We start from the raw sequence: 19,559 nt of genomic DNA on the forward strand, positions 1-19,559 counted from the left end.
GGTCCTGGAGATCTACTGGCAGGCCAGGTTTTCAGGATATCCACAATGAATATGCATGAGAGAGAGATTTGCATAGAAAGAAGGCAGTACAGGCAAATCTCTCTCATGCATATTTATTGTGGTTATCCTGAAAACCTGGCCTGCCAGTAGATCTCCAGGACCGGACTTGGGCAGCCCTGCCCCAGTACAATGCATGGTTATATCTATTAAGGCAGCAGGTGAAGAATGGGTTTGTGGTGCTTCCATGAATGGTTTGGGAGGAGGAGGAAAGGACAGTAACCATATTTACAGATCTCCAAATCAATATAGGCCAGAGGCAAATATTTGGTTTTCTTTCCTGGGGGGGGGGGGGGGGGAGGGGAGCAAACTGAAGATTGCCAGCAGCTATTGAAATCTGGTCAATTCTTCTCTACCACACAGATTAAAAGATAAGGGGGTGGTGGACAAATTGGCAGGCGGTTGTCATTGGGTGAAAGAGAGGCTTCTGTCCCAGCCCTTGCTGGGGGTGGGGGAGTGGTCGAGTCCCTTCCCCTCCCTGCTGCTGACAAGAAGCGGCCAGGGTGGAGGGAGAGGAGGAGTCTCTCCTACCTCAGCTGTGTGTGAACGGCTGAACCTGGAGCCTTGTAGCGCCGAACGAAGCAGGCTCGTTTACGCCGGGGCCAACTGCACCAGTCCCGACTCGCCCTCCATCCCAGGGAACCGAGGTCTCTTGATGGCATGTGGCTGGTAACGGTGACCCTGCTGTACTCTTTGCAGAAAGGTACGTCCCTTCCTCTCGGGCTGAGCCCGCTGGACTTTTAAGCCGGGCACGTTTCCGACGGCTGCTAGATCGGCTCTTTCTTGCATGCTTAGCGCACAAAAGGAGCGAAAACTGGTTTAAAGCGAAAGTGGTTCATTGGGGGGGAAAGTGACTTGAGACGAGTTCAAAGATGTGCACGATGAAGTCTGCCTCTTAGTTCGCGAACACTTTAGAAGCAAAAATCTATTTTCTCCGATGCTTTTCGTTCGCGGTAATTCTAATTGCAAGTTATCAACCAGGCTGGCTTCTCTTTGCCGAACTGCAGTAATGTTGGTTTTCGGGTTTAAAAAAAAAAAGACTTTCCTAACCCCAGCTGGTCTCTAAGGAAGGGGACGTTTGCTATTAGACTCAGCTGGGCTTTTCTTTGGGTCTGTCTGCTTTAGGGACCGATTGAATAAGGAGAGGGAGCCGTCTCTCTTCCGTCGGATCGGAGCCGACTCTCCCGCTTCTCGGCTTGCATTTTGCGGGTATTTGGTGGTGGTGGTGGTGGGGGGCGATTGCAGACTGGCAGCAGCTGCCTTCGCGGACGGGGCCCTGGCGGGCCGTCGGGTCACTTAAGTTGCCCCAAACACCAAGTGACAGACCGGACCCTGCCGCTCACCTACACCGGGAGAAGGGATTCTGCCACTTCCCCCGCCTCTAGGGTCTCGAGACCCTTCTATTACCCCCCCTAGGAATGGAATCGCAGCCCCCACCCCATCCCCTGCGCTTTTCAACACGATTCCGGTTGCTAGGGGTGAAAGCCAACGGGCTGCAGGTGACGGGGGAGGGGCGAGAAACACTAGCCTTAGACAGAAGGGCGAGTCCGGACATGTGGAAGCGCACCTGCCTTAGGCTAGATCTAGGAAGAAGCAGGTTATACGGGGAAGTACGGATGGATCCGTGGTATTGGGAGCTAGTTCTGCGCGGGGGGGGGGGGGGGTTGAGAAAGAACTGGCTCTAACACGGGAGTTAAAGTGGAAGGGGTGTGACTGATCCCTAGTACCGGAGCTTCGGGAGGAAGGTGTAATTGGTGGCGGTGCACAAGCTCTCTGACCTTAGGATATTGGGGGTGGGGGGGTACCTCCCTGGTACTGTAGTTCGGAGGTAACTTATCCATTAAACTTGAGGGAATGATTCGCTTTATAGGAATCTGGGGGGAAGGGTGGTAAATGATCTGTGGTAGAGCTGGGGGGGGGAGGAATTTTCAGAAAAGGTGGGTAGACCCCCCCCCCCATTTCCCCAATTCCGATCGCCAGGCAATTAGATGGCTGAGACAATGCGTGAGACCTGCTGAAGACAAGGGGGGAAAAAAAGCAACGGATCTAAAGGAAGGAACTGAAGCCCATTAAGGAGTGAAGCCCAGAGAGTGTCCCATGGGAGAGCAGAGCTGTCTCTTTGGGGACCTGGAGTCTTTATGGCGAGGGTCAGAGCTATGATTTTCAATGTTGGGCGGTAGATGGTATTTCCTCTGTATTAGGAACACATTTTTTTGTCTCTATTAGGGACAGGAGGCCATTTTGTTTGTAATGGGATTGAGAAAGAATTATACTCCTATTTTAGGAAGCTTCTCTTCAGCTTCCAGAGAATGGATCCCAGCTAGACAGACCCTTCTAAGCACTTAACCCAAATGATTCGCTTTTTTTCTCTCCAGACAACCCATATTTCAATGGCCTCATTTATCCCTGGAATATACATAGTACCAGTTATGGACAGTTGGCTGCTTTGACCTCACCTCTCTTCCTCTCCCCCCAAGGATGTCCTCAGGTTGCCAGATCCTTCTTTGCTTTGTGTGTGTGTGTGTGTGTGTGGGGGGGGGGGTCTAAGTAACAGTCCTTACTGTTAGACCTAAACTCAGGAAGTCCCTGGCCTAGGCTAGGCTATCCGGAAGAGAGCTCCTGACCTCGTGGTGGGAGAGTGACCTCCCCCTACCCAAATTTCTTCTTGAAACTCCGGTTAGGGACAATTCCCCCTCCGTATCCCAAATATGCAGAAGCCAATTTTCCATGGATGCCTCCATTCCAACAATAGACGTAATTTAGCCGTAGAAACGATTTGCCCAGAACAGAAATAGGGCTGAAAGTGGCTGCTTTCGATTTCTTGTGTCTCCCAAGACTGAGCGGAAGACATTTCGCGCTGTCTTTAAAGATCGGCTGTTTTCAAAGGCTATTTAGGGCAATATTGTAATCCCATAAGGCAGGATACATCCAGCAATGCTAAAGAAAAGAATTGCCTCTTCCTCCTCCTCTCTCCCCCCCCCCCCCCTTGCTAGAAAGGATCTAATAAACGTAACTCGCGCGTCTATATAAATCAGGTTTGGCGAAGTGCGCTCCTGGGCAGTGGAGCAGGACCGTTGCATGTCAGAGAAAGATCTGTCCAAGTTAAACGTGAACCCCTTTGGCACACCTTTGGCACCCTTTTGCTTCTAGTGGGGAAAACATTTTTTTGCTTTTGTTATATATTGTCTTATATTTTTGCTACCGTGTATGCTAAGCTGTTTGGGGTTTTTTGTTTTTGTTTTTTTTAAACACAATGTCTGTAAATGTCATTCCAAAATAATGTTATTGCAGGAAAAAAAAATGAAATGGAATTTTCTCACCATCTGTCGCTAAGAAAACCTACGCGCTGGTTGATTCTGTGAAGAAGAAAGGGGGGTGGGGGGGGGAAAGTGAATGGCAAATAGAGGATTGAATGATTGTAGAGCGAAATCTCACTCCCCCCCCCTCCCCAGAATCTGCCAGAAAGCTTTTGGTAGATGTTCCAGGGGAGAGTCACACGATGAGACTGATGCGGTCTGGATGCAGCTCCGATTTCTACATCCGTTTTGCACTGCGCTGATTCCGTTCGGCCTTAAAAATCTGAGGTCCGTGTCGGTCTGGTGTCCCTGCCGCTTGTAGTTTCTGTCGCTGACGGACCTTGATGAGATTTGAGCGCTGACGGATCCGTCTCAGCATAGGGAGGGAAAAATGTTAGGATCCGTCAGCGCTCAAATCTCTTCGAGGTCTGTCAGAGCCAGAGACTAGTGCTGGAGCTGGCAGAGCAGAAGCCAAGAGAGCGGGGAAAAGAAGTCCCCAAACTCCAGCACTAGTCTCTGGCTCTGACAGACCTCGAAGAGATTTTTTAGCGCTGACGGATCCTAACACTTTTCCCTCCCTATGCTGAGACGGATCCGTCAGCGCTAAAATCTCATCAAGGTCTGTCAGCGACAGAAACTACAAGCGGCAGGGACACGGACCGACACGGACCTCAGATTTTTAAGGCCGTACGGGTTTAGATCCGCAAGGTCCATCAGGTCCGTCAGGTCCGCGTTTTACCCCTTCCCCTCTTCCACTTTTACAACCAAAAACCGAATTAAGAAAACAGAACGGTGGCATAGACAGATGAAGTGCTGAACTTTTTTTTATCCTCTTGAGTTGCAAAGAGCTAGGAGAATTTCTTCGGTTCAGTAAAATGAGCTGCCCTGCCACGTGAGATGGTCAGGGTGTGAAGTTGGGCACCCCTTCCCCCCCCCCCCCACACACACACACTTATCTATCTAATCGGGGTACAACACTAGGTATAATTTGAAAGGGTTAATTGAACTTTATCTGTAATCTAGTCTGGTAGGGAAACCTTTCAAATGAACATGACACAATGATCTGAAAACCCAAAGGCAGGAGAGCCTTCAGGGCTCCAGAAGCAGCAGGCTGGGCAGTGTTGGTCATTTTTTTTTAAATTTTTTATTCATTTTAAAACACATTCAAAAAGTGGAAACAGTGGTCATTTTAGGCTGCATGGGATAGATAACATGGCAAAGATAGTGTATCATGACAATGTTTGCTGATTAATTATGGATATTTAAATTACAGGGAAATGTTTCACAATAGAGGGTGAACAAAATCCTTTTTTTTTTTTTTTTTTTTTCTTCTTCAGTTTTGGCTGAATCTGAACCTTTAGCCAAACTCTGCTGCTCAGTTTTGACTGAAACCAGCCCAGTCCCCACTCCTTTCCTCTGCTGCCCCTGGAAGAATTCCTACTTCCTCTCTTTTCTGACACAAACAGAACAAGCCCCTCTCCTGGACCCGTCCCGAGGGCTCTCCAGGCTTACCATACTGCCCTGGTGGTCTAGTGGGTAGATAGCAAGGGAGCAATCCCCATAAGCTCTTGCCCATGCTGTCTCCATTGTCAAAATGGCTGCTATGACTTCCAGCAGCAGTCTCGTAGCAGCCATTTTGACACTGGAGCTGGCAAGAGTAGGAATGGCGGCATATTACACCTGCCATGCTGGCTCCAGTCCCAAATGGTTGCCATGACCTCTAGCAGCGATCTTACAAGACTGCTGCTGGAAGATGCAGCAACCATTTTGGATAGGAGTGGATGGAGATTGCTCCAGCTCTGAGTAGCCACTAAACCACCAGGGTGGTACAGTAGGCCCAGGAAAAGGATTTCTTCTGTTGCCCCAGGTAAGCTAGGTAGATAGGGAAAAATGCTTATGTTTGAGTAAATGATGCTTAGCCAACCTCCATTGATAGGTGGTATATAAATAACTAATAAACTCGGATCAGCGCACAGCATATTAAAATGCATGATTTATTTATTGAGGACTTACTATACTTATTATCAGGGATCGGGTGTGCGGCAAAGAGAAGTGTGGAACCACAATCTTTGTTGTTGCCATCACTGCTACTGTTGGTCTGAAACAACAGCAGGTGAAGGGGGGGGGGGGGAGAGAGGGGACAGATGCTAGATAGAAAAGAGGCAGATGCTGGATGATGAGGGGGGGGGGAAGGTGGAGAGAAGACATACTCTGAATGGAACTGGGGAAAGAGAGAGGCCAATGTATGGAGGTGGAAAAGGGGAGAGGATAGATAGATACTGGATAGAAGGGCCACAGAAAGAGGGCAAATGGATGAAACTGGAAAGAAGAGAGGGGCCAGTCTCTGGATGGAATGGGGGAGGGGAGAGAGAGAGAGGAGCCAGACACTAGATGGAAGGGAGCAGAGAAAGAGGGCAGATGCTGGATGGAAAGGAGCAGAGATAGAGGAGCAGACGCTGGATTCGGAGGAGCAAAGGAAAAGGAAAGATGGAGAGAGTGGGAGCAGAGAAAAGGCAGATGCTATATGGAGAATGGAGCAGAAAAAGAGAGCACACTCTGGAAGGAAGTGGGAGAGAGAGAGGACAAATGCCCGATGGGGGAAGAAAGAGGATAGAGTTGGTGAGAGGAAGGTAAGGCACTAAACATGTGAGAGGTAGAGAGGAGTGCTGGAGACCATGGAGAAGGGTTCAAAGGTAGGGAAGGATGCTGGATGCTATGAGAGGTGGTGACTATGGGATGGTAGTTAAAGAAAAGGAAGATGCTGGAGCTGGGGCAAAGCATGGGTGGGGTTGGAGATGGAACTTGGCCCACCCCAAAGAAAAAGGATTCTTGCCCAGAAATAGCTAAGAAGAAAATAAAGAAATAAATAGAATCAGGTTGGGCAGACTGGATGGACCATTTGGGTCATTATCTGCCGTCATCTACTATGTTACTATGCCCCTGCCAGCCATTAAAAAAAATTAGTATGTGTGCACGGCCACCCATTTTGTAGGCTCTAAGGGCTGATATATGTACAGTCCTATTCCTTCACGAAGCAGTAAGTGTGTGGTGATGTAGCTGCACTAACTGATTTGTGCAGGTATGCCCCCTTGACATTTCCCCTTAAAACAAAAAAATGCATTTGGTACTTATGCAGGACACCTGAGTATGTGCCATGGTATGTCATTTTAAGCTGTGTTAGGCACACTTTGGCACCTAATGCAGCTTAGTATAAGGACCCCTTTGACTGTAAACTCTCTAGGGCAGGGGGAATATCTTCAGGAAAACAGGTAACTTTCCCTGAACTACTACTGAAAGCAGCATGTGCTAAATCCCAATCTATGGGGCTCTTTTTACAAAGGTGTGCTAGCGTTTTTAGCGCACACACCGGATTAAACATAGAAACATAGAAGATGACGGCAGATAAGGGCCATAGCCCATCAGGTCTGCCCACTCTACTGACCCACCTCCAAGTCTACTATCCTAGGGATCCCACTCCTGGTGACAGGTTCCCTTGGCTTAACCCTCTAAGGGATCCCACATGGGCATCCCATTTGCTCTTAAATTCTTGCACGCTGTTTGCCTCGATCACCTGCACCGGGAGCTCGTTCCAAGGATCAACCACTCTCTCGGTGAAGAAATATTTCCTGATGTCGCCATGAAATTTCCCGCTCCTGAGTTTGAGCGGATGCCCTATTGTGGCTAAGGGTCCTTTGAGAAAGAGAATCTCTTCTTCCATCTCGATACGGCCGGTAATATACTTAAACGTCTCGATCATGTCTCCTCTCTCCCTATGTTCCTCGAGTGAGTACAGCCGCAAATTTTTCAGCCTTTCCTCGTACGATAGATCCTTGAGCCCCGAGACCATCCTGATGGCCATCCGTTGCACCGACTCTACTGTCAGCACATCTTTTCGGTAGTGTGGCCTCCAGAATTGCACACAGTATTCCAAATGAGGTCTCTCCATGGTTCTGTATAATGGCATTATTATTATTATTATTATTATTATTATTCGTCAGGCTTCCGGCTGACGAAACTCCTGCGGATGCAACCTAATAACTGTCTTGCCTTAGATGAAGCCTTCTCCACATGATCAGCAGTTTTCATGTCTGCGCTGATGATCACTCCCAAGTCTCGTTCTGTTGAAGTTCTAGAGCTAAGGCCTCACCATTCAAGGTGTAAGTTCTGCACGGATTTCTGCTGCCGAGGTGCATGATCTTGCATTTCTTAGCGTTGAAGCCCAGCTGCCAGGTCGAGGACCAAAGCTCCAACAAATGTAGGTCCTGTGTCATACTATTGGGTGAATTTCCGTCTCTCACTATATTGCATAGTTTAGCGCGCGCTACCTGAAAAACTACCACCTGTTCAAGAGGAGGCGGTAGCAGCTAGCGCGCTCTATTCCACGCGTTAAGGCCCTAACGCATCTTTGTAAAAGGAGCCCAAAGTGTCAAAGCCCATGGACCTCTTCTATCAAACTGCGCTAGTAGTTTGTAGCGCGGTGAGCCGCGCTGAGCGGCCCCGTGCTGCTCCCGATGTTCACAGAGTTCCTATGAGCATCTGGAGCAGCGCGGGCCATTCAGCGCGGCTCTCTGCGCTAAAAACTGCTAGCGCAGTTTGATAGAAGAGGCCCCATGTCAAGCATGGAAAAAATGGGGATATTTTAGTGATGAGATCCTCGGTGTGCCTGACATTTGCTTAATGTGAGGGGGTTAGTTGAACTTGGTAGGATTAGCCATTCCAACTGCTTTCATTGACACATCTATGCTGCTGCACCACCCAGGAAAATAAAAGTAAAGACAAATGATTTAATTTACCATAAAAAGTTTTTAATTACAAAGCCAATTAAATCTGTGTTCATGTTCTGAAATGAAAAATGTACCTAGGAGAGATTAGACAGCTACATGGGAATGGGGATTGAGAGTCCTGTAGAGAGGGAAGACGTTGTGGCACTCCATTTATTCCCCCCCCCCCCCCTCAAAGTCTTTCAGCGAAAGAGGTTGTAGGACGGATTACTAGTGACTCAGGCAGCAAAACCAGACCACCATATCACCCACACTCTGTTAACATCGCCTGACTACAAAACCCTCCAAAGAGAAATAAAGACCCTGGTATCTTGGACAATGCCATAGTCGTGTAACAAGTTCCTGAACCTGCAATTCTCCTGGAAATGTCCTGCTCGCCTCTTTTTGTAATCTGCCTAGAACTGCGAGGTCATGGCAGAATAAAAGTCACTAATATAATGTAATTCCTGCAGGAGTGTAGTCATAATCTCTGGTGACTCCAGAATGAGGCTTGAAATTCAATGAGAGAGGCAATTGGAGCAACAGAAAGGGGTTTGGAACACTCATTGGTCGAATAATAAACACCTTCCCCCCCAATAAAACCAACCACAGGAGGTTTGCTGTAGGTCTCTTGGATAAGTTGATTCTTCATTTTAGTTTGTTTTTGTGAAATAAACATTTTAACGAGCAGTATGACCATTCCAGTTTCCTATAACCCCACACTCCCAGGATGTATTCGGGAGATGTTCAGACCTTTGAAACAGATCTGATCCGCAGGCACGGAGAGAAGATAAGGGTACCACTGGTACTAATTGGTTTGGTTTGGTGCGGACCGCTGGGCAAGATGGACCTCTGGTCTGCCTCAGCGGAGGCAACTTCTTATGTTCTTAAAGGTTAATTCTGGAGATGGCTGGGGGTGGCTGAGACGGAAGATTCCTCTACAGAGCTGAGGAATACCCAGTGATCTCACAAAATACTTGAGAAATTCCAAGCATCACCATGTGTTCTTGTCCAACAAATGCTTTGGGAAACCCCTGGCACGCCTAGAATGGACGTGCACCAGCATAAATTATAATACTATATATCTCAAACTTTGTGTCACTGGTAATATCCTCAGATAAACTAATGATGGTTCATGAGACCGTGACATCACAGTCTCACGAACCATCATAGGTTTCTCTGAGGACATTACCAGTGACACAAAGTATGAGATATACAGTATAGTATTATGGTTTATACTGGTGCATGCCCCTTGAATATTGGAGTTCCAAATATTGTCATTTATAAGAATAATAGCTGCCTGTGGTTTGGAATTGGAAAGTAGTTTGTGTGTCTGCATCTAGACACCAAAATGGTTGCCGTCATATAATGTAGCAGATTTTATTGTTGGGTCATGGATCCTGTTCCATCGAGGGTGTGCTCCCAGTCTCTAAGGATGGGCTAAGAGTTCCTGTTGTCCCTTCCCAGATGTTGCTACCTCATCCTAAGGTTACTGCCTTCATTAACGGAAAAAGCTATCGAGATTCACAAGTCCTGTATTTATATAAACCATATTCCACAGAGGAGGCCATGGAAATGCTTCAGCATTGTAGATGCAGTGTAGGGTATAATTATACTGTCATTTTGTGCTGCCTTTATGCAAGGGAGAAGAAGATGGCTTCCCCCTCCCCCCATACACTTATTGGTGATCTCGGCTGATCTTGTTTAAACTAAGAAGCAGGAAACTGAACTGTGTGTAAGTTGAGCAGCAGAAGGGATGCTTCTTAAAAGTTGCTTTGGTGCCGTATGTGGAAGTCAAGAGTGGGCTCTGGCTACCTTCTGAAGGAGACTTTTCTATTACAAGCTGGAATTGTGAAGGGCACTTCAACAGCTGTGCAGGGAAGGTCTGAAGCTAGCATGCATTATTACACATCTCCAATTTCATTGCCAAATCAAGTTTCAAGTTTATTTAAAATTTGATTTTAATGCTTATCAGCATTTCTAAGCGTTGTACAATGATAAATACAGGAATACAATTAAAATACTTACAACAGACGTAAATAGACTTACAAAACAAGGAGAGGGGGTGGGGGTGGGGGAGAACTACAATGTTTATAGTAAAGAGACATTTTAAGGTTTGAATGAAGGGGGTGGGGCATAAAATAAGAAATAGTACTAAAATGTGTTGCTGAAATCCGGTCCTGCTTAAGAACTTCACCTTCAGTGATGACACATGGCCTATATTCGTTGGAGCTCGACTCATTTGTGTGTGTGTGTGTGTGGGAGGGGGGAGGGGGCGAGAGAGGGAAGTGAATAGCGCTGTTCTGCGGACACACTGAAATTTAGGGCTCCTCGACTCATTTGTGTGTGTGGGGGGGGGGGTGAGAGAGGGAAGTGAATAGCGCTGTTCTGCGGACACTGTGAAACTTAGGGCTCCTTGACTCATTTGTGTGTGGGGGGGGGGGCGAGAGAGGGAAGTGAATAGCGCTGTTCTGCGGACACTGTGAAACTTAGGGCTCCTTGACTCATTTTTGTGTGTGGGGAGGGGGGCCAGAGAGGGAAGTGAATAGCGCTGTTCTGCGGACACTGTGAAACTTATTGCTCCTCGACTCATTTGTGTGTGTGGGGAGGGGGGCGAGAGAGGAAAGTGAATAGCGCTGTTCTGCGGACACTGTGAAACTTAGGGCTCCTCGACTCATTTGTGTGTGGGGGGGGCGAGAGAGGGAAGTGAATAGCGCTGCGCTGTGGACACTGTGAAACTTAGGGCTCCTTTTACAAAGGTGCGTTAGGGCTTTAACGTGCGGAATAGCGCACGCGCTAGACTTGAGCTGGCGTTAGTTCTAGAAGCGTAGCGTGGGTTTAGCGCGCGCTAAAATCCTGCGTGCACTAAAAACGCTAGCGCACCTTAGTAAAAGGAGTCCTAAGACACGTGGAAACAGTGGGGAAAGATGAGAGGAAGAGTAGTTATTAAGCTAAGGTCCAGTCCAGATTTGTTTTGAAGTCCCCTCTTCAGAATTTCTCGCAGGGAGAACCAGTGGCCCCGCAGAGGGGCTCTTTTCTGCATAGGATTCCAGTGCGACCTCTGAGAAGGTCCTTTGAGTTTCTCCAGTAATCTCTTAACTGTAGCGGTAGGGCAGAAGCTCCCCTTTCCTTTTGACTTCTAAAGATATTAGCAACTGAAAAGTCTGCAGAACAAGGGCCGTAAATATCGCCGTTGAGGAAATGATTCACAGCACAGGTATTAATATTTTAATACCGCTGCGCTGTAATTTAGGATGACACGTGAGATGGAGAGAAACATACGGATTGGATCCCTCTGCTCAGCGTTCAGACGTGCATCCAGAAGACGAGGATACCGAACTCCGACCAATGCATAGAATCCCAGTCGGAAAAGCAGTGATGGCGCTGTCCGAGGCATGGCTTCCTGGGTCCAATCCCATCACGTGACCAGCCAGATGTCGGCTTTGGCTTCTGGTTTAAAAAATATTGTCTGCTGGGTATTAATCTCCCAACGATTTGGAGACCGTTTCTTTTACATGAAATTTGGTATTAAGATGCCAAGTTAAAGAAGATTTATACATTAATTCCCTGAGCCTTCTATATACTCCACCCATCCTTAATCTTTATATTATTTATATGCCCCTAATCTAACCTTCCTTCTGTGGGAGGGTTAAAAAAAAAAAAAAAAAAAAAAGATGAGAACCACAACCACTTTAAATCTTCCTTCAATGGGAGGTTTTTCTGCTTTTTTGAAAATAAAAGTGAGAACCACGACCACTTTCCTTCCTCCACGTCAGCTGATCAGATCAGCCCGTCCACTCCAGATTCCACCAACATGGAGGATCTTTGATGGGGAAATGAGGGCACGGCCGGGCATCAAGTAGTTCGTCGTTACGCCTTTACAGGGGGTTTAACGAACTCTCTTGGTGTCTTTTTACAGAGCGGGTTTTTGTCCTCCAAAAGGAGGTCGAAAGTAAACCGTCCCTCTCCTCTGACACACCTGCTGCTCTTGCAACCGGAAGGGAGTGTCTGATAAGACCATTCTTATCAGCGGAGAACCACACCCAACACGAGGGGTCTGAAAAGATGCATTTCTACTAGAGAATGACAGGGTGACAAAATTCATCACCGTCCCCTTCCCCGCGGATAACCGCAGGAAACCATCTTCGTGTCATTCTTTAAGGAGAGAGGAAAGAATCAGAGGATAATTGGGCACAACTACTGACCCGCAAGCTTTGCTTTGAAGAATGCTGGTGTAAAAGGACTGAGATTGAGATAGACACTAAAGAATGACAGTCTCTGGTATCCAGAGCAGATATTGTGATGTCATAATGCCTCACCACCAGTGCCTAAGAGCCAATCACATCAGTGATGTCACAATGGCTTCATTATCCTTGGCTCACATAAGAATCAGAGTATGAATGGCCACAACCACTGACCCGCAAGCTTTGCTTTGAAGAATGCTGGGGTAGAAGGACTGAGGTTGAAATAGACACTAGAAAATGACATGGGATTATTTCCCGCGGTTATCCGCGGGGACAGGAACGGTGATGAATTTTGTCACTGTGTCATTCTCTAATTTCTATGGCCTTTCCTCAATGTATGTGGCTCGCCTTAAAACGAACCGCGCAGGAGCACAGAATTTTTTTTTTCTGGAAAAGCAACGCAGCTGAAAACGCTGCACGAACTTGCCAGTTTTGTCTTTCAAAAATGCACAAAAGGGTTGGGTTAGCATACCTTTCAGTTAAGGCAAATGGAACTTTATAGGTCTATTTTTCTGTTAAAATAAATTAACCCTTAGGGGTCCTTTTTACAAAGCCTCGCTGGCGGTTTTATCGCACCGCACCGGATTAGCGTGCGCTAGCTGGAAAACTACCGCCTGCTCAAAAGGAGCCGGTAGCGGCTAGCATGTGCGACAATCTAGCCTGCGCTATTCCATGCGTTAAGGCCCTAGCGCGGCTTTGTAAAAGGAGCCCTTAGTGTTAGGTTGTGTAGAGAGACTAAGTATGTATAAAACTGTTTGCCTATAGGATATATATAGGGGATGATTTTTGTAAGGCATTGACACTTTATAATATGGAAAATGACCATAGTAAAACTGCATGCAGTAGACTTGTAGAAATATAGTGCAACCCTGCCCCTATTCCACTCAAACTATATATACTGCCAGGGCATGCCTGATATATTACATAAAATACACAATGTACATTCATTATAAAACGTGTGTACTACATCAGTACACACATGGTTTGCAACTGTCTTTGAGCATATGTAAATTTGTTGGGGATGGAGACCCGTCAAATGCGCTCAGGGCATTGGCGTGCCGACAATTCCGCCCCGACATTTGCACGCAGGACAAATGTGTGACACCCTATGCCTTCCTGTTTGCGGTCTGAAAGGGGTGTGTGTGGTGGTTGGGGGGGGGGCACTTGCGCTCTCGTTGAGGGAGATAGTGCTGTGTGCCTATGTTGCTTGTATAACATAGGTGCACTTTTGGAAATGTTTACCCATCTTGTTGCAAAGGGCCTAAAGTTAGTGCCAATTCTAGGGAAGGGGTAAAACGCGGACCTCGCGGATCTAAACCCACACGTCCTTAAAAATCTGAGGTCCGTGCTACTTGTAGTTAGTTTCTGGCTCTGACAGACCTCGGTGACAATTTAGCTCTGACGGATCCGTCTCAGCATAGGGAGGGAAAAGTATTAGGATCCGTCAGAGCTAAAATGTCTTTCCCGCGTCCGAGGAACCAGAGGCTTGCCAGAATAAGTAATCGGTCAGTATTAGTTATTCAGGGATGGGAAAACAGATCGCCAGAAATAGGTGTGCCTGCTACAATGTTTAAGGATATTTCAATTAAAAGCCGCAGAACTGTTTGGGCTGATTCATTCCTGCCACTGTTTTCCGCTTACACACTGTGCGTCAGCTCTGACCGCTGCAACGTGTCAAACCCCAAGTCCAACCTGCACCAAAGCCCGGAGACATCACTCCTGGATGGCAAAGCTCTCCCATCCCCACAACAGTAGTCTCTGGCTCTGACAGACCTCGGTGACAATTTAGCTCCGACGGATCCTAATACTTTTCCCTCCCTATGCTGAGACGGATCCGTCGGAGCTAAATTGTCACCGAGGTCTGTCAGAGCCAGAGACTAACTACAAGTGGCACGGACCTCAGATTTTTAAGGATGTGCGGGTTTAGATCCGTGAGGTCCGCGTTTTACCCCTTTCCCCAATTCTATACGTTTGATCCTAGAAGGGTTATGTCTAACTCAAGACTACCTCTACTTCAGGAAGCAGGTGAAAGCCTGGCCCTTCACCCAAGCCTTTAATACCTAGGGTGGTTGACTGACTATACCAGTGCCTCACAAAATTTGCGAAACCGCGACACACCAAATGGTGGCCGCAGCGCGAGGGCGTCCGGAAGTGCGCGGATGCCGATTCGATGACATCACACGCATGCGTGACATCATCACGATGTCTGTGCATGCGCAAAGGTCCTTCGGATGGGGGCCCTGTGCCGCCAGTATGTGTGTGTGGGGAGGGGTTGCTGGAAGGGAAGAGGCACTGGCACCGGCTGACTGCCTACAGGATGTGCCTCTCGCCGTGAGAGGCACGTCCTGTAGGCAGTCAGCCGGCACCTCTCCTCCTCCCTGGCGTCTCGCAGCACACCCGACATCTAGGGCAGCACACAGTTTGCGATGCACTCATTCTGCACCAGGGCTAGTTTGCTACACGCATTGGAAATCAGTTCCTTATATCTTGTTTAACGCCATAAACAACTTGCTTTGAGTTTAACCTCCCATCTGTTTATCCCAACAGACTCTGTACCACCCATCTTGTCCTCCATCTGATATCGACTATATGATAAGCTGTAATGTAGAAAAGCATTAGCGTCACCTTTAAAAATCATGGTAGGGCTTATTTTGGGGATAGGTCTTATTGTGAGCTCATTCGAGCAAGGGCTATCTCTTTTGGGACTCTGTACGTCTGATAGCACTCTAGAAATAATTAAAAGTAGTAGTGGTACTTCACAGGGCTAATCCTCCTAATCTATGATTGTGCTAGTGTCTTTAGAAGAACAGGAATGGTGTTTTATTGTTTACTGTACTTTTTAGACGTCCTTTTTCAAGTGGGCCAACCTCCTAATTTTCTCTTGTTAACTTTTCTATTCCTTATTTATTTATTCAATTTTCTATACCATTCTCCCAGGGGAGCTCGGAAGCAGTTTTTCCTGTCTGTCCCAGCGGGCTCACAATCTATCTAATGTACCTGGGGCAGTGGGGGGATTAAGTGACTTGCCCAGGGTCACAAGGAGCAGTGTGGGTTTGAACCCACAACCTCGGGGTGCTGAGGCTGTAACTTTAACCTCTGTGCCACTCTAGAAATCATAATGTAGTAAAGGTGAGCCAAGTATAGGACAACCAAGCCATTGTGACATCATTGAGGTTGGATCTCAAGCATTGGTGGAATGAGGCATTATGACATCACAATACCAGCTCTGGTTACCAGAGACAGAAACTTTTCACACTATTTATGTATTCAATTTTCTATACCATTCTCCCAGGGGAGCTCAGAATGGTTTACATGAATTTATTCAGGTACTCAAGCAGTTTTTCCTGTCTGTCCTGGCGGGCTCACAATCTATCTAATGTACCTGGGGCAATGGGGGGGGGGGATTAAGTGACTTGCCCAGGGTCACAAGGAGTAGCGTAGGTTTGAACCCCCAACCCCAGGGCGCTGAGGCTGTAGCTCTAGCCACTGCACCACACTCTCCCCTTATCTCCTCCTGTGTCAGCCTTCTGAGTGTAGCTTTGATGCTTATTGTTTCCTCTCAGTTTTATGACCCCACCCCCTTATTCTTTAACTGGATTTGTAAACTGCTTAGGATTTGATTAGATTGGCAGTACTGTATATCAAATAAATTTGAACTTGGAACAGTCGCATAGCAGAAATATGGTAAATGTCAGCAGAATTCAAATAATGCCATAATAGGCAGCAAGGAAGAACGGTCACATGACATACAGTATGTATGATATTCATCACGATGTCAACAGAGTACAAATGAAACATCTTAATAAGCATGCATCGGAACATTCAGAAAACATAGATATGATGTCATATGATACTGTGAAACCCCTTAATAGGCCATGCATTCATATATAAAGGGTGGGTTAGGGATTCATGGAGAGGAGGTCCCATGCCCATAAGCCCCTGTAATCACTGCATTGATACTTAAACATGTGCACTCCCCTATACACCCCCCAAACCCTTTTTACTGGCATATAAGTGGCTCCTGCAGCCATAAGGGCTTTTAGGGTGGTAGATAAGTGGGTCTAGGGGATTCTGGAGGTGTTTTGGGGGGCTCACCGTGACCTATAAGGGAGCTGTAGTGAGGAGAAGACCTGGCTCCATTTTTGTGAAGTTCACAGCAGTGCCCTGTAAGGTACCCCATTATTTAGGTGCCATGTCTGGGTGTTCAGTCCATCACTTTGCAGACCCCTCCCACATCCAACAGGGCTTGTTCTAGGCGTTTTTGACTTGGACAAAAATGTGATATAAAGTTGGACAATTTAGCGACTTGGATGTATAGTTAGACGATTTTCAAAAGAAAAAAATTTTGGACATAAAGGCTATTTTTTACTTTGGACGACTTGCGACTTAGATGAAAACGGACTTAGACGTCCCTTTCAATTATGCCCCTCCACCTATCCATGTAGTGAAGAAAGGGTGGGAGGGTAGAGTGTGAGTAGGAATCGGAAATCACCTATATAGTTATTCATCTGCTGTACGGAAAGCTATATATTGAATTAACAGGGCTGGATGTTAGATATGGCACCCAAATTTGTGAATGTGCCCAAAATGTACATGCAAATTAACATAACATAACACTCGCTTGTATACTGCAAAACCGTTAAGTTCTATGCGGTTTACAAAAGAATTCATGAAAACAATAAATGGAATGCGTCAATTACCTCCCAAATTTAGTGAACACATATGTTTTTAAGTGTCATCTAAAATTGATGATAAGTATTTGAGGACGTGGTTAAATGATTTAAATCCTTGCCCCAGGATGCTGCCTGATAGGAAAAAAGACGTTGATGCTTAATGAGGTCAATGACATCAATATTTGCGTGCAAATCTGGCTGAATGTCATTCTATAAGGCAGTCGCCTAACTGCCATAATGCGTCTTTTGAAAGGAGGCATGGCCATGGGAGGAGCAGGGGCAAATAAGTATGTGTAGCGAGGGGTGGTGGCACTCATCCCCAATCCCCTCCCCCGCCATGTGCCTGCCCCCTTTCCCCGTAACTTTTTAATTTTCCAGGCAAGTTGATAATGCTTCTCGCCCAGCAAAAATGAGAGGTACGAGGGAAGGGAAGGGGCACATGTGTGTGGCAGGGGGGCGGAAGGGATGACTGGTGCCTGTGCCCTTTACAAATTCTGCACCCAGGGCAGATTGCCCCCCCTCCTATGCCAGTGTGTGTAGTTATATAATATTGGGTCAGTGTGCACCAGCATTTACACCAGATTTCAATAGTGCTTAGCGCTAATGTATTTTTCTCCCCCTGCTCCTAATTTTGAGTGCCATTTTATAGAATCTGGGCCATAGCAACACTGGTTGGAACTCTACGGACCCGTTTCTCAAAACTGCACCGTAGGTTAAGCAGCGGTGGGCGCTCTACTGCCGCCTATCTTAATTGGTTTAATTCTTAATAAACGATGTAGTAATTGATCACGCCATCTAAAACCAATTAAAAAGTTAATTTAAAAAAATTTTAAGCATCTGCAGGTGCCTACATCAAAAGTATTTTTATTTAATTCAGTATTTATAAACCGCTTATAATCTAAGACAGTGGTTTACATTCAGGTGCTCAAGCATTTTCTGTCTGTCCCGGCGGGCTCACAATCTATCTAATGTACCTGGGGCAATGGGAGGATTAAGCGACTTGCCCAGGGGTCACAAGGAGTAGCGTGGTTTTGAACCCACAACCTCAGGGTGCTGAGGCTGTAGCTTTAACCACTGCACCACTCTAGAAATCAAAATGTATTAGAAGTGAGCCAAGAATAGGACAATCAAGCCATTGTGACATCACTGATGAGGTTGGTTCTTATTGGTGGAATGAAGCATTATGATGTCACAATAGCAGCTCTGGTCTGGTTATCAGAGACTGAAACTTTTCACACTATTTATTTATTCAATTTTCTATACTGTTCTCCCATGGGAGCTCAGAATGATTTACATGAATTTATTCAGGTACTCAAGCATTTTTCCCTGTCTGTCCCGGCGGGCTCACAATCTATCTAATGTACCTGGAGCAATGGGAGGATTAAGTAACTTGCCCAGGGTCACTAGGATTTCAACCCACAACCTCAGTAGGCATGGCATGCTCCAGGAAGTGGACGTAGGCGCCAGTAGGCGTCTCTGTAGATGCGATTCTCATCACAGGTTGGCGCCTTAAAGTGTAGGCCTGTTAAACCCTGGCCTACCTTTCCAGCGCCTACTTTTGACATGGCTGCAATTCTACAAATGCTGCCATAGTGTGATTGACAGACGAAGGATTGGTAGGCAGTCGCCAATAATGGTGCTGTTTGCAGAATCCAGTTCTACCTGTATATTCAGTACGATGAACTATACATATAGAGGGGCGATATACAGGTATTAATTTAGATTTTGCTGCAGGATATTACCCACATACGTTATAAATTCTACAAGATCTTCTTGTCTCTTCTCTGGTTGTCTTTGCCCCCCCCAAAAAAAAAAAATTATCAAAAAACACTCTTCTATAACAGGGCTGAAGATCTCACTGACATTCAGAGTTGGAAGATTTTTAGAGTGAATATGCATGAGAAATAGCTATATACATGCTGAGGCTCCAATGTATGCAGATTTGCCTCATCCATATTCATTATGGTTATCCTTGGGGTCCCCAGCAGGTTTGTAAGTTCTGCTCTGTGATTGTGTATGTATATGTGTTTATGTATGTATGTGTGTGTATACACTTTCTGCTCTGTGATTATATTTGTGTGTGTGTATCTAAGTGTATCTAATATAATAAAGACCTAAGTGCACATGCGCACTCCCACCTGCGTGCTCCCGTTTTCCGTGTGCTGTAGGGCATCGCAGGTAGAAGTGCGCATGCGCGAGAGTCCCCTGAGGCGGATGTCGGCCGAGGCGGCAGATGTCTGAAGCCTGGCTGGAGGAGGACGAGGAGGAGCTGCGAGAGCTCCGCAGAGGCAGGAGATGAGGAGACAGAGACAGATGGATGAGAAGGACAGAGGGGCTACTAGGGGGACCAGGAGAGATAGTAGGGGATAGGGAGAGATAGACTTCAGGGAGTGTGTAGGGGGCAGGAAAGAGAGATGGTGTTGGGGAAGGACAGAGGGGGACAGGAAAGGGAAAAATGGCAAAAGGGGTGAAACAGGGTCAGAGAGAGATGGTAGAGGGTGTGAAAGGGGGAAAGGGAGAGATGGAAAT

General features: G+C 46.8%; 1 protein-coding gene across 2 annotated transcripts in view; it reads left to right on the forward strand.

Annotated features, from left to right (window-relative positions):
* Positions 1-551: 551 nt before the first annotated feature.
* The window catches only part of DSCAML1 (DS cell adhesion molecule like 1), a 361,981-nt gene continuing 342,973 nt past the window's right edge, over positions 552-19,559 (forward strand). For both annotated transcript variants that reach the window (XM_033919234.1, XM_033919235.1), the window contains exon 1: positions 552-760. In XM_033919234.1, coding sequence (XP_033775125.1) covers positions 718-760 — 43 coding nt within the window. In that variant the 5' untranslated portion in view covers positions 552-717. The remainder of the gene's footprint in view (positions 761-19,559) is intronic.

Source organism: Geotrypetes seraphini, chromosome 13 (assembly GCF_902459505.1).
Source record: "Geotrypetes seraphini chromosome 13, aGeoSer1.1, whole genome shotgun sequence".
Classification (NCBI taxonomy): domain Eukaryota; kingdom Metazoa; phylum Chordata; class Amphibia; order Gymnophiona; family Dermophiidae; genus Geotrypetes; species Geotrypetes seraphini.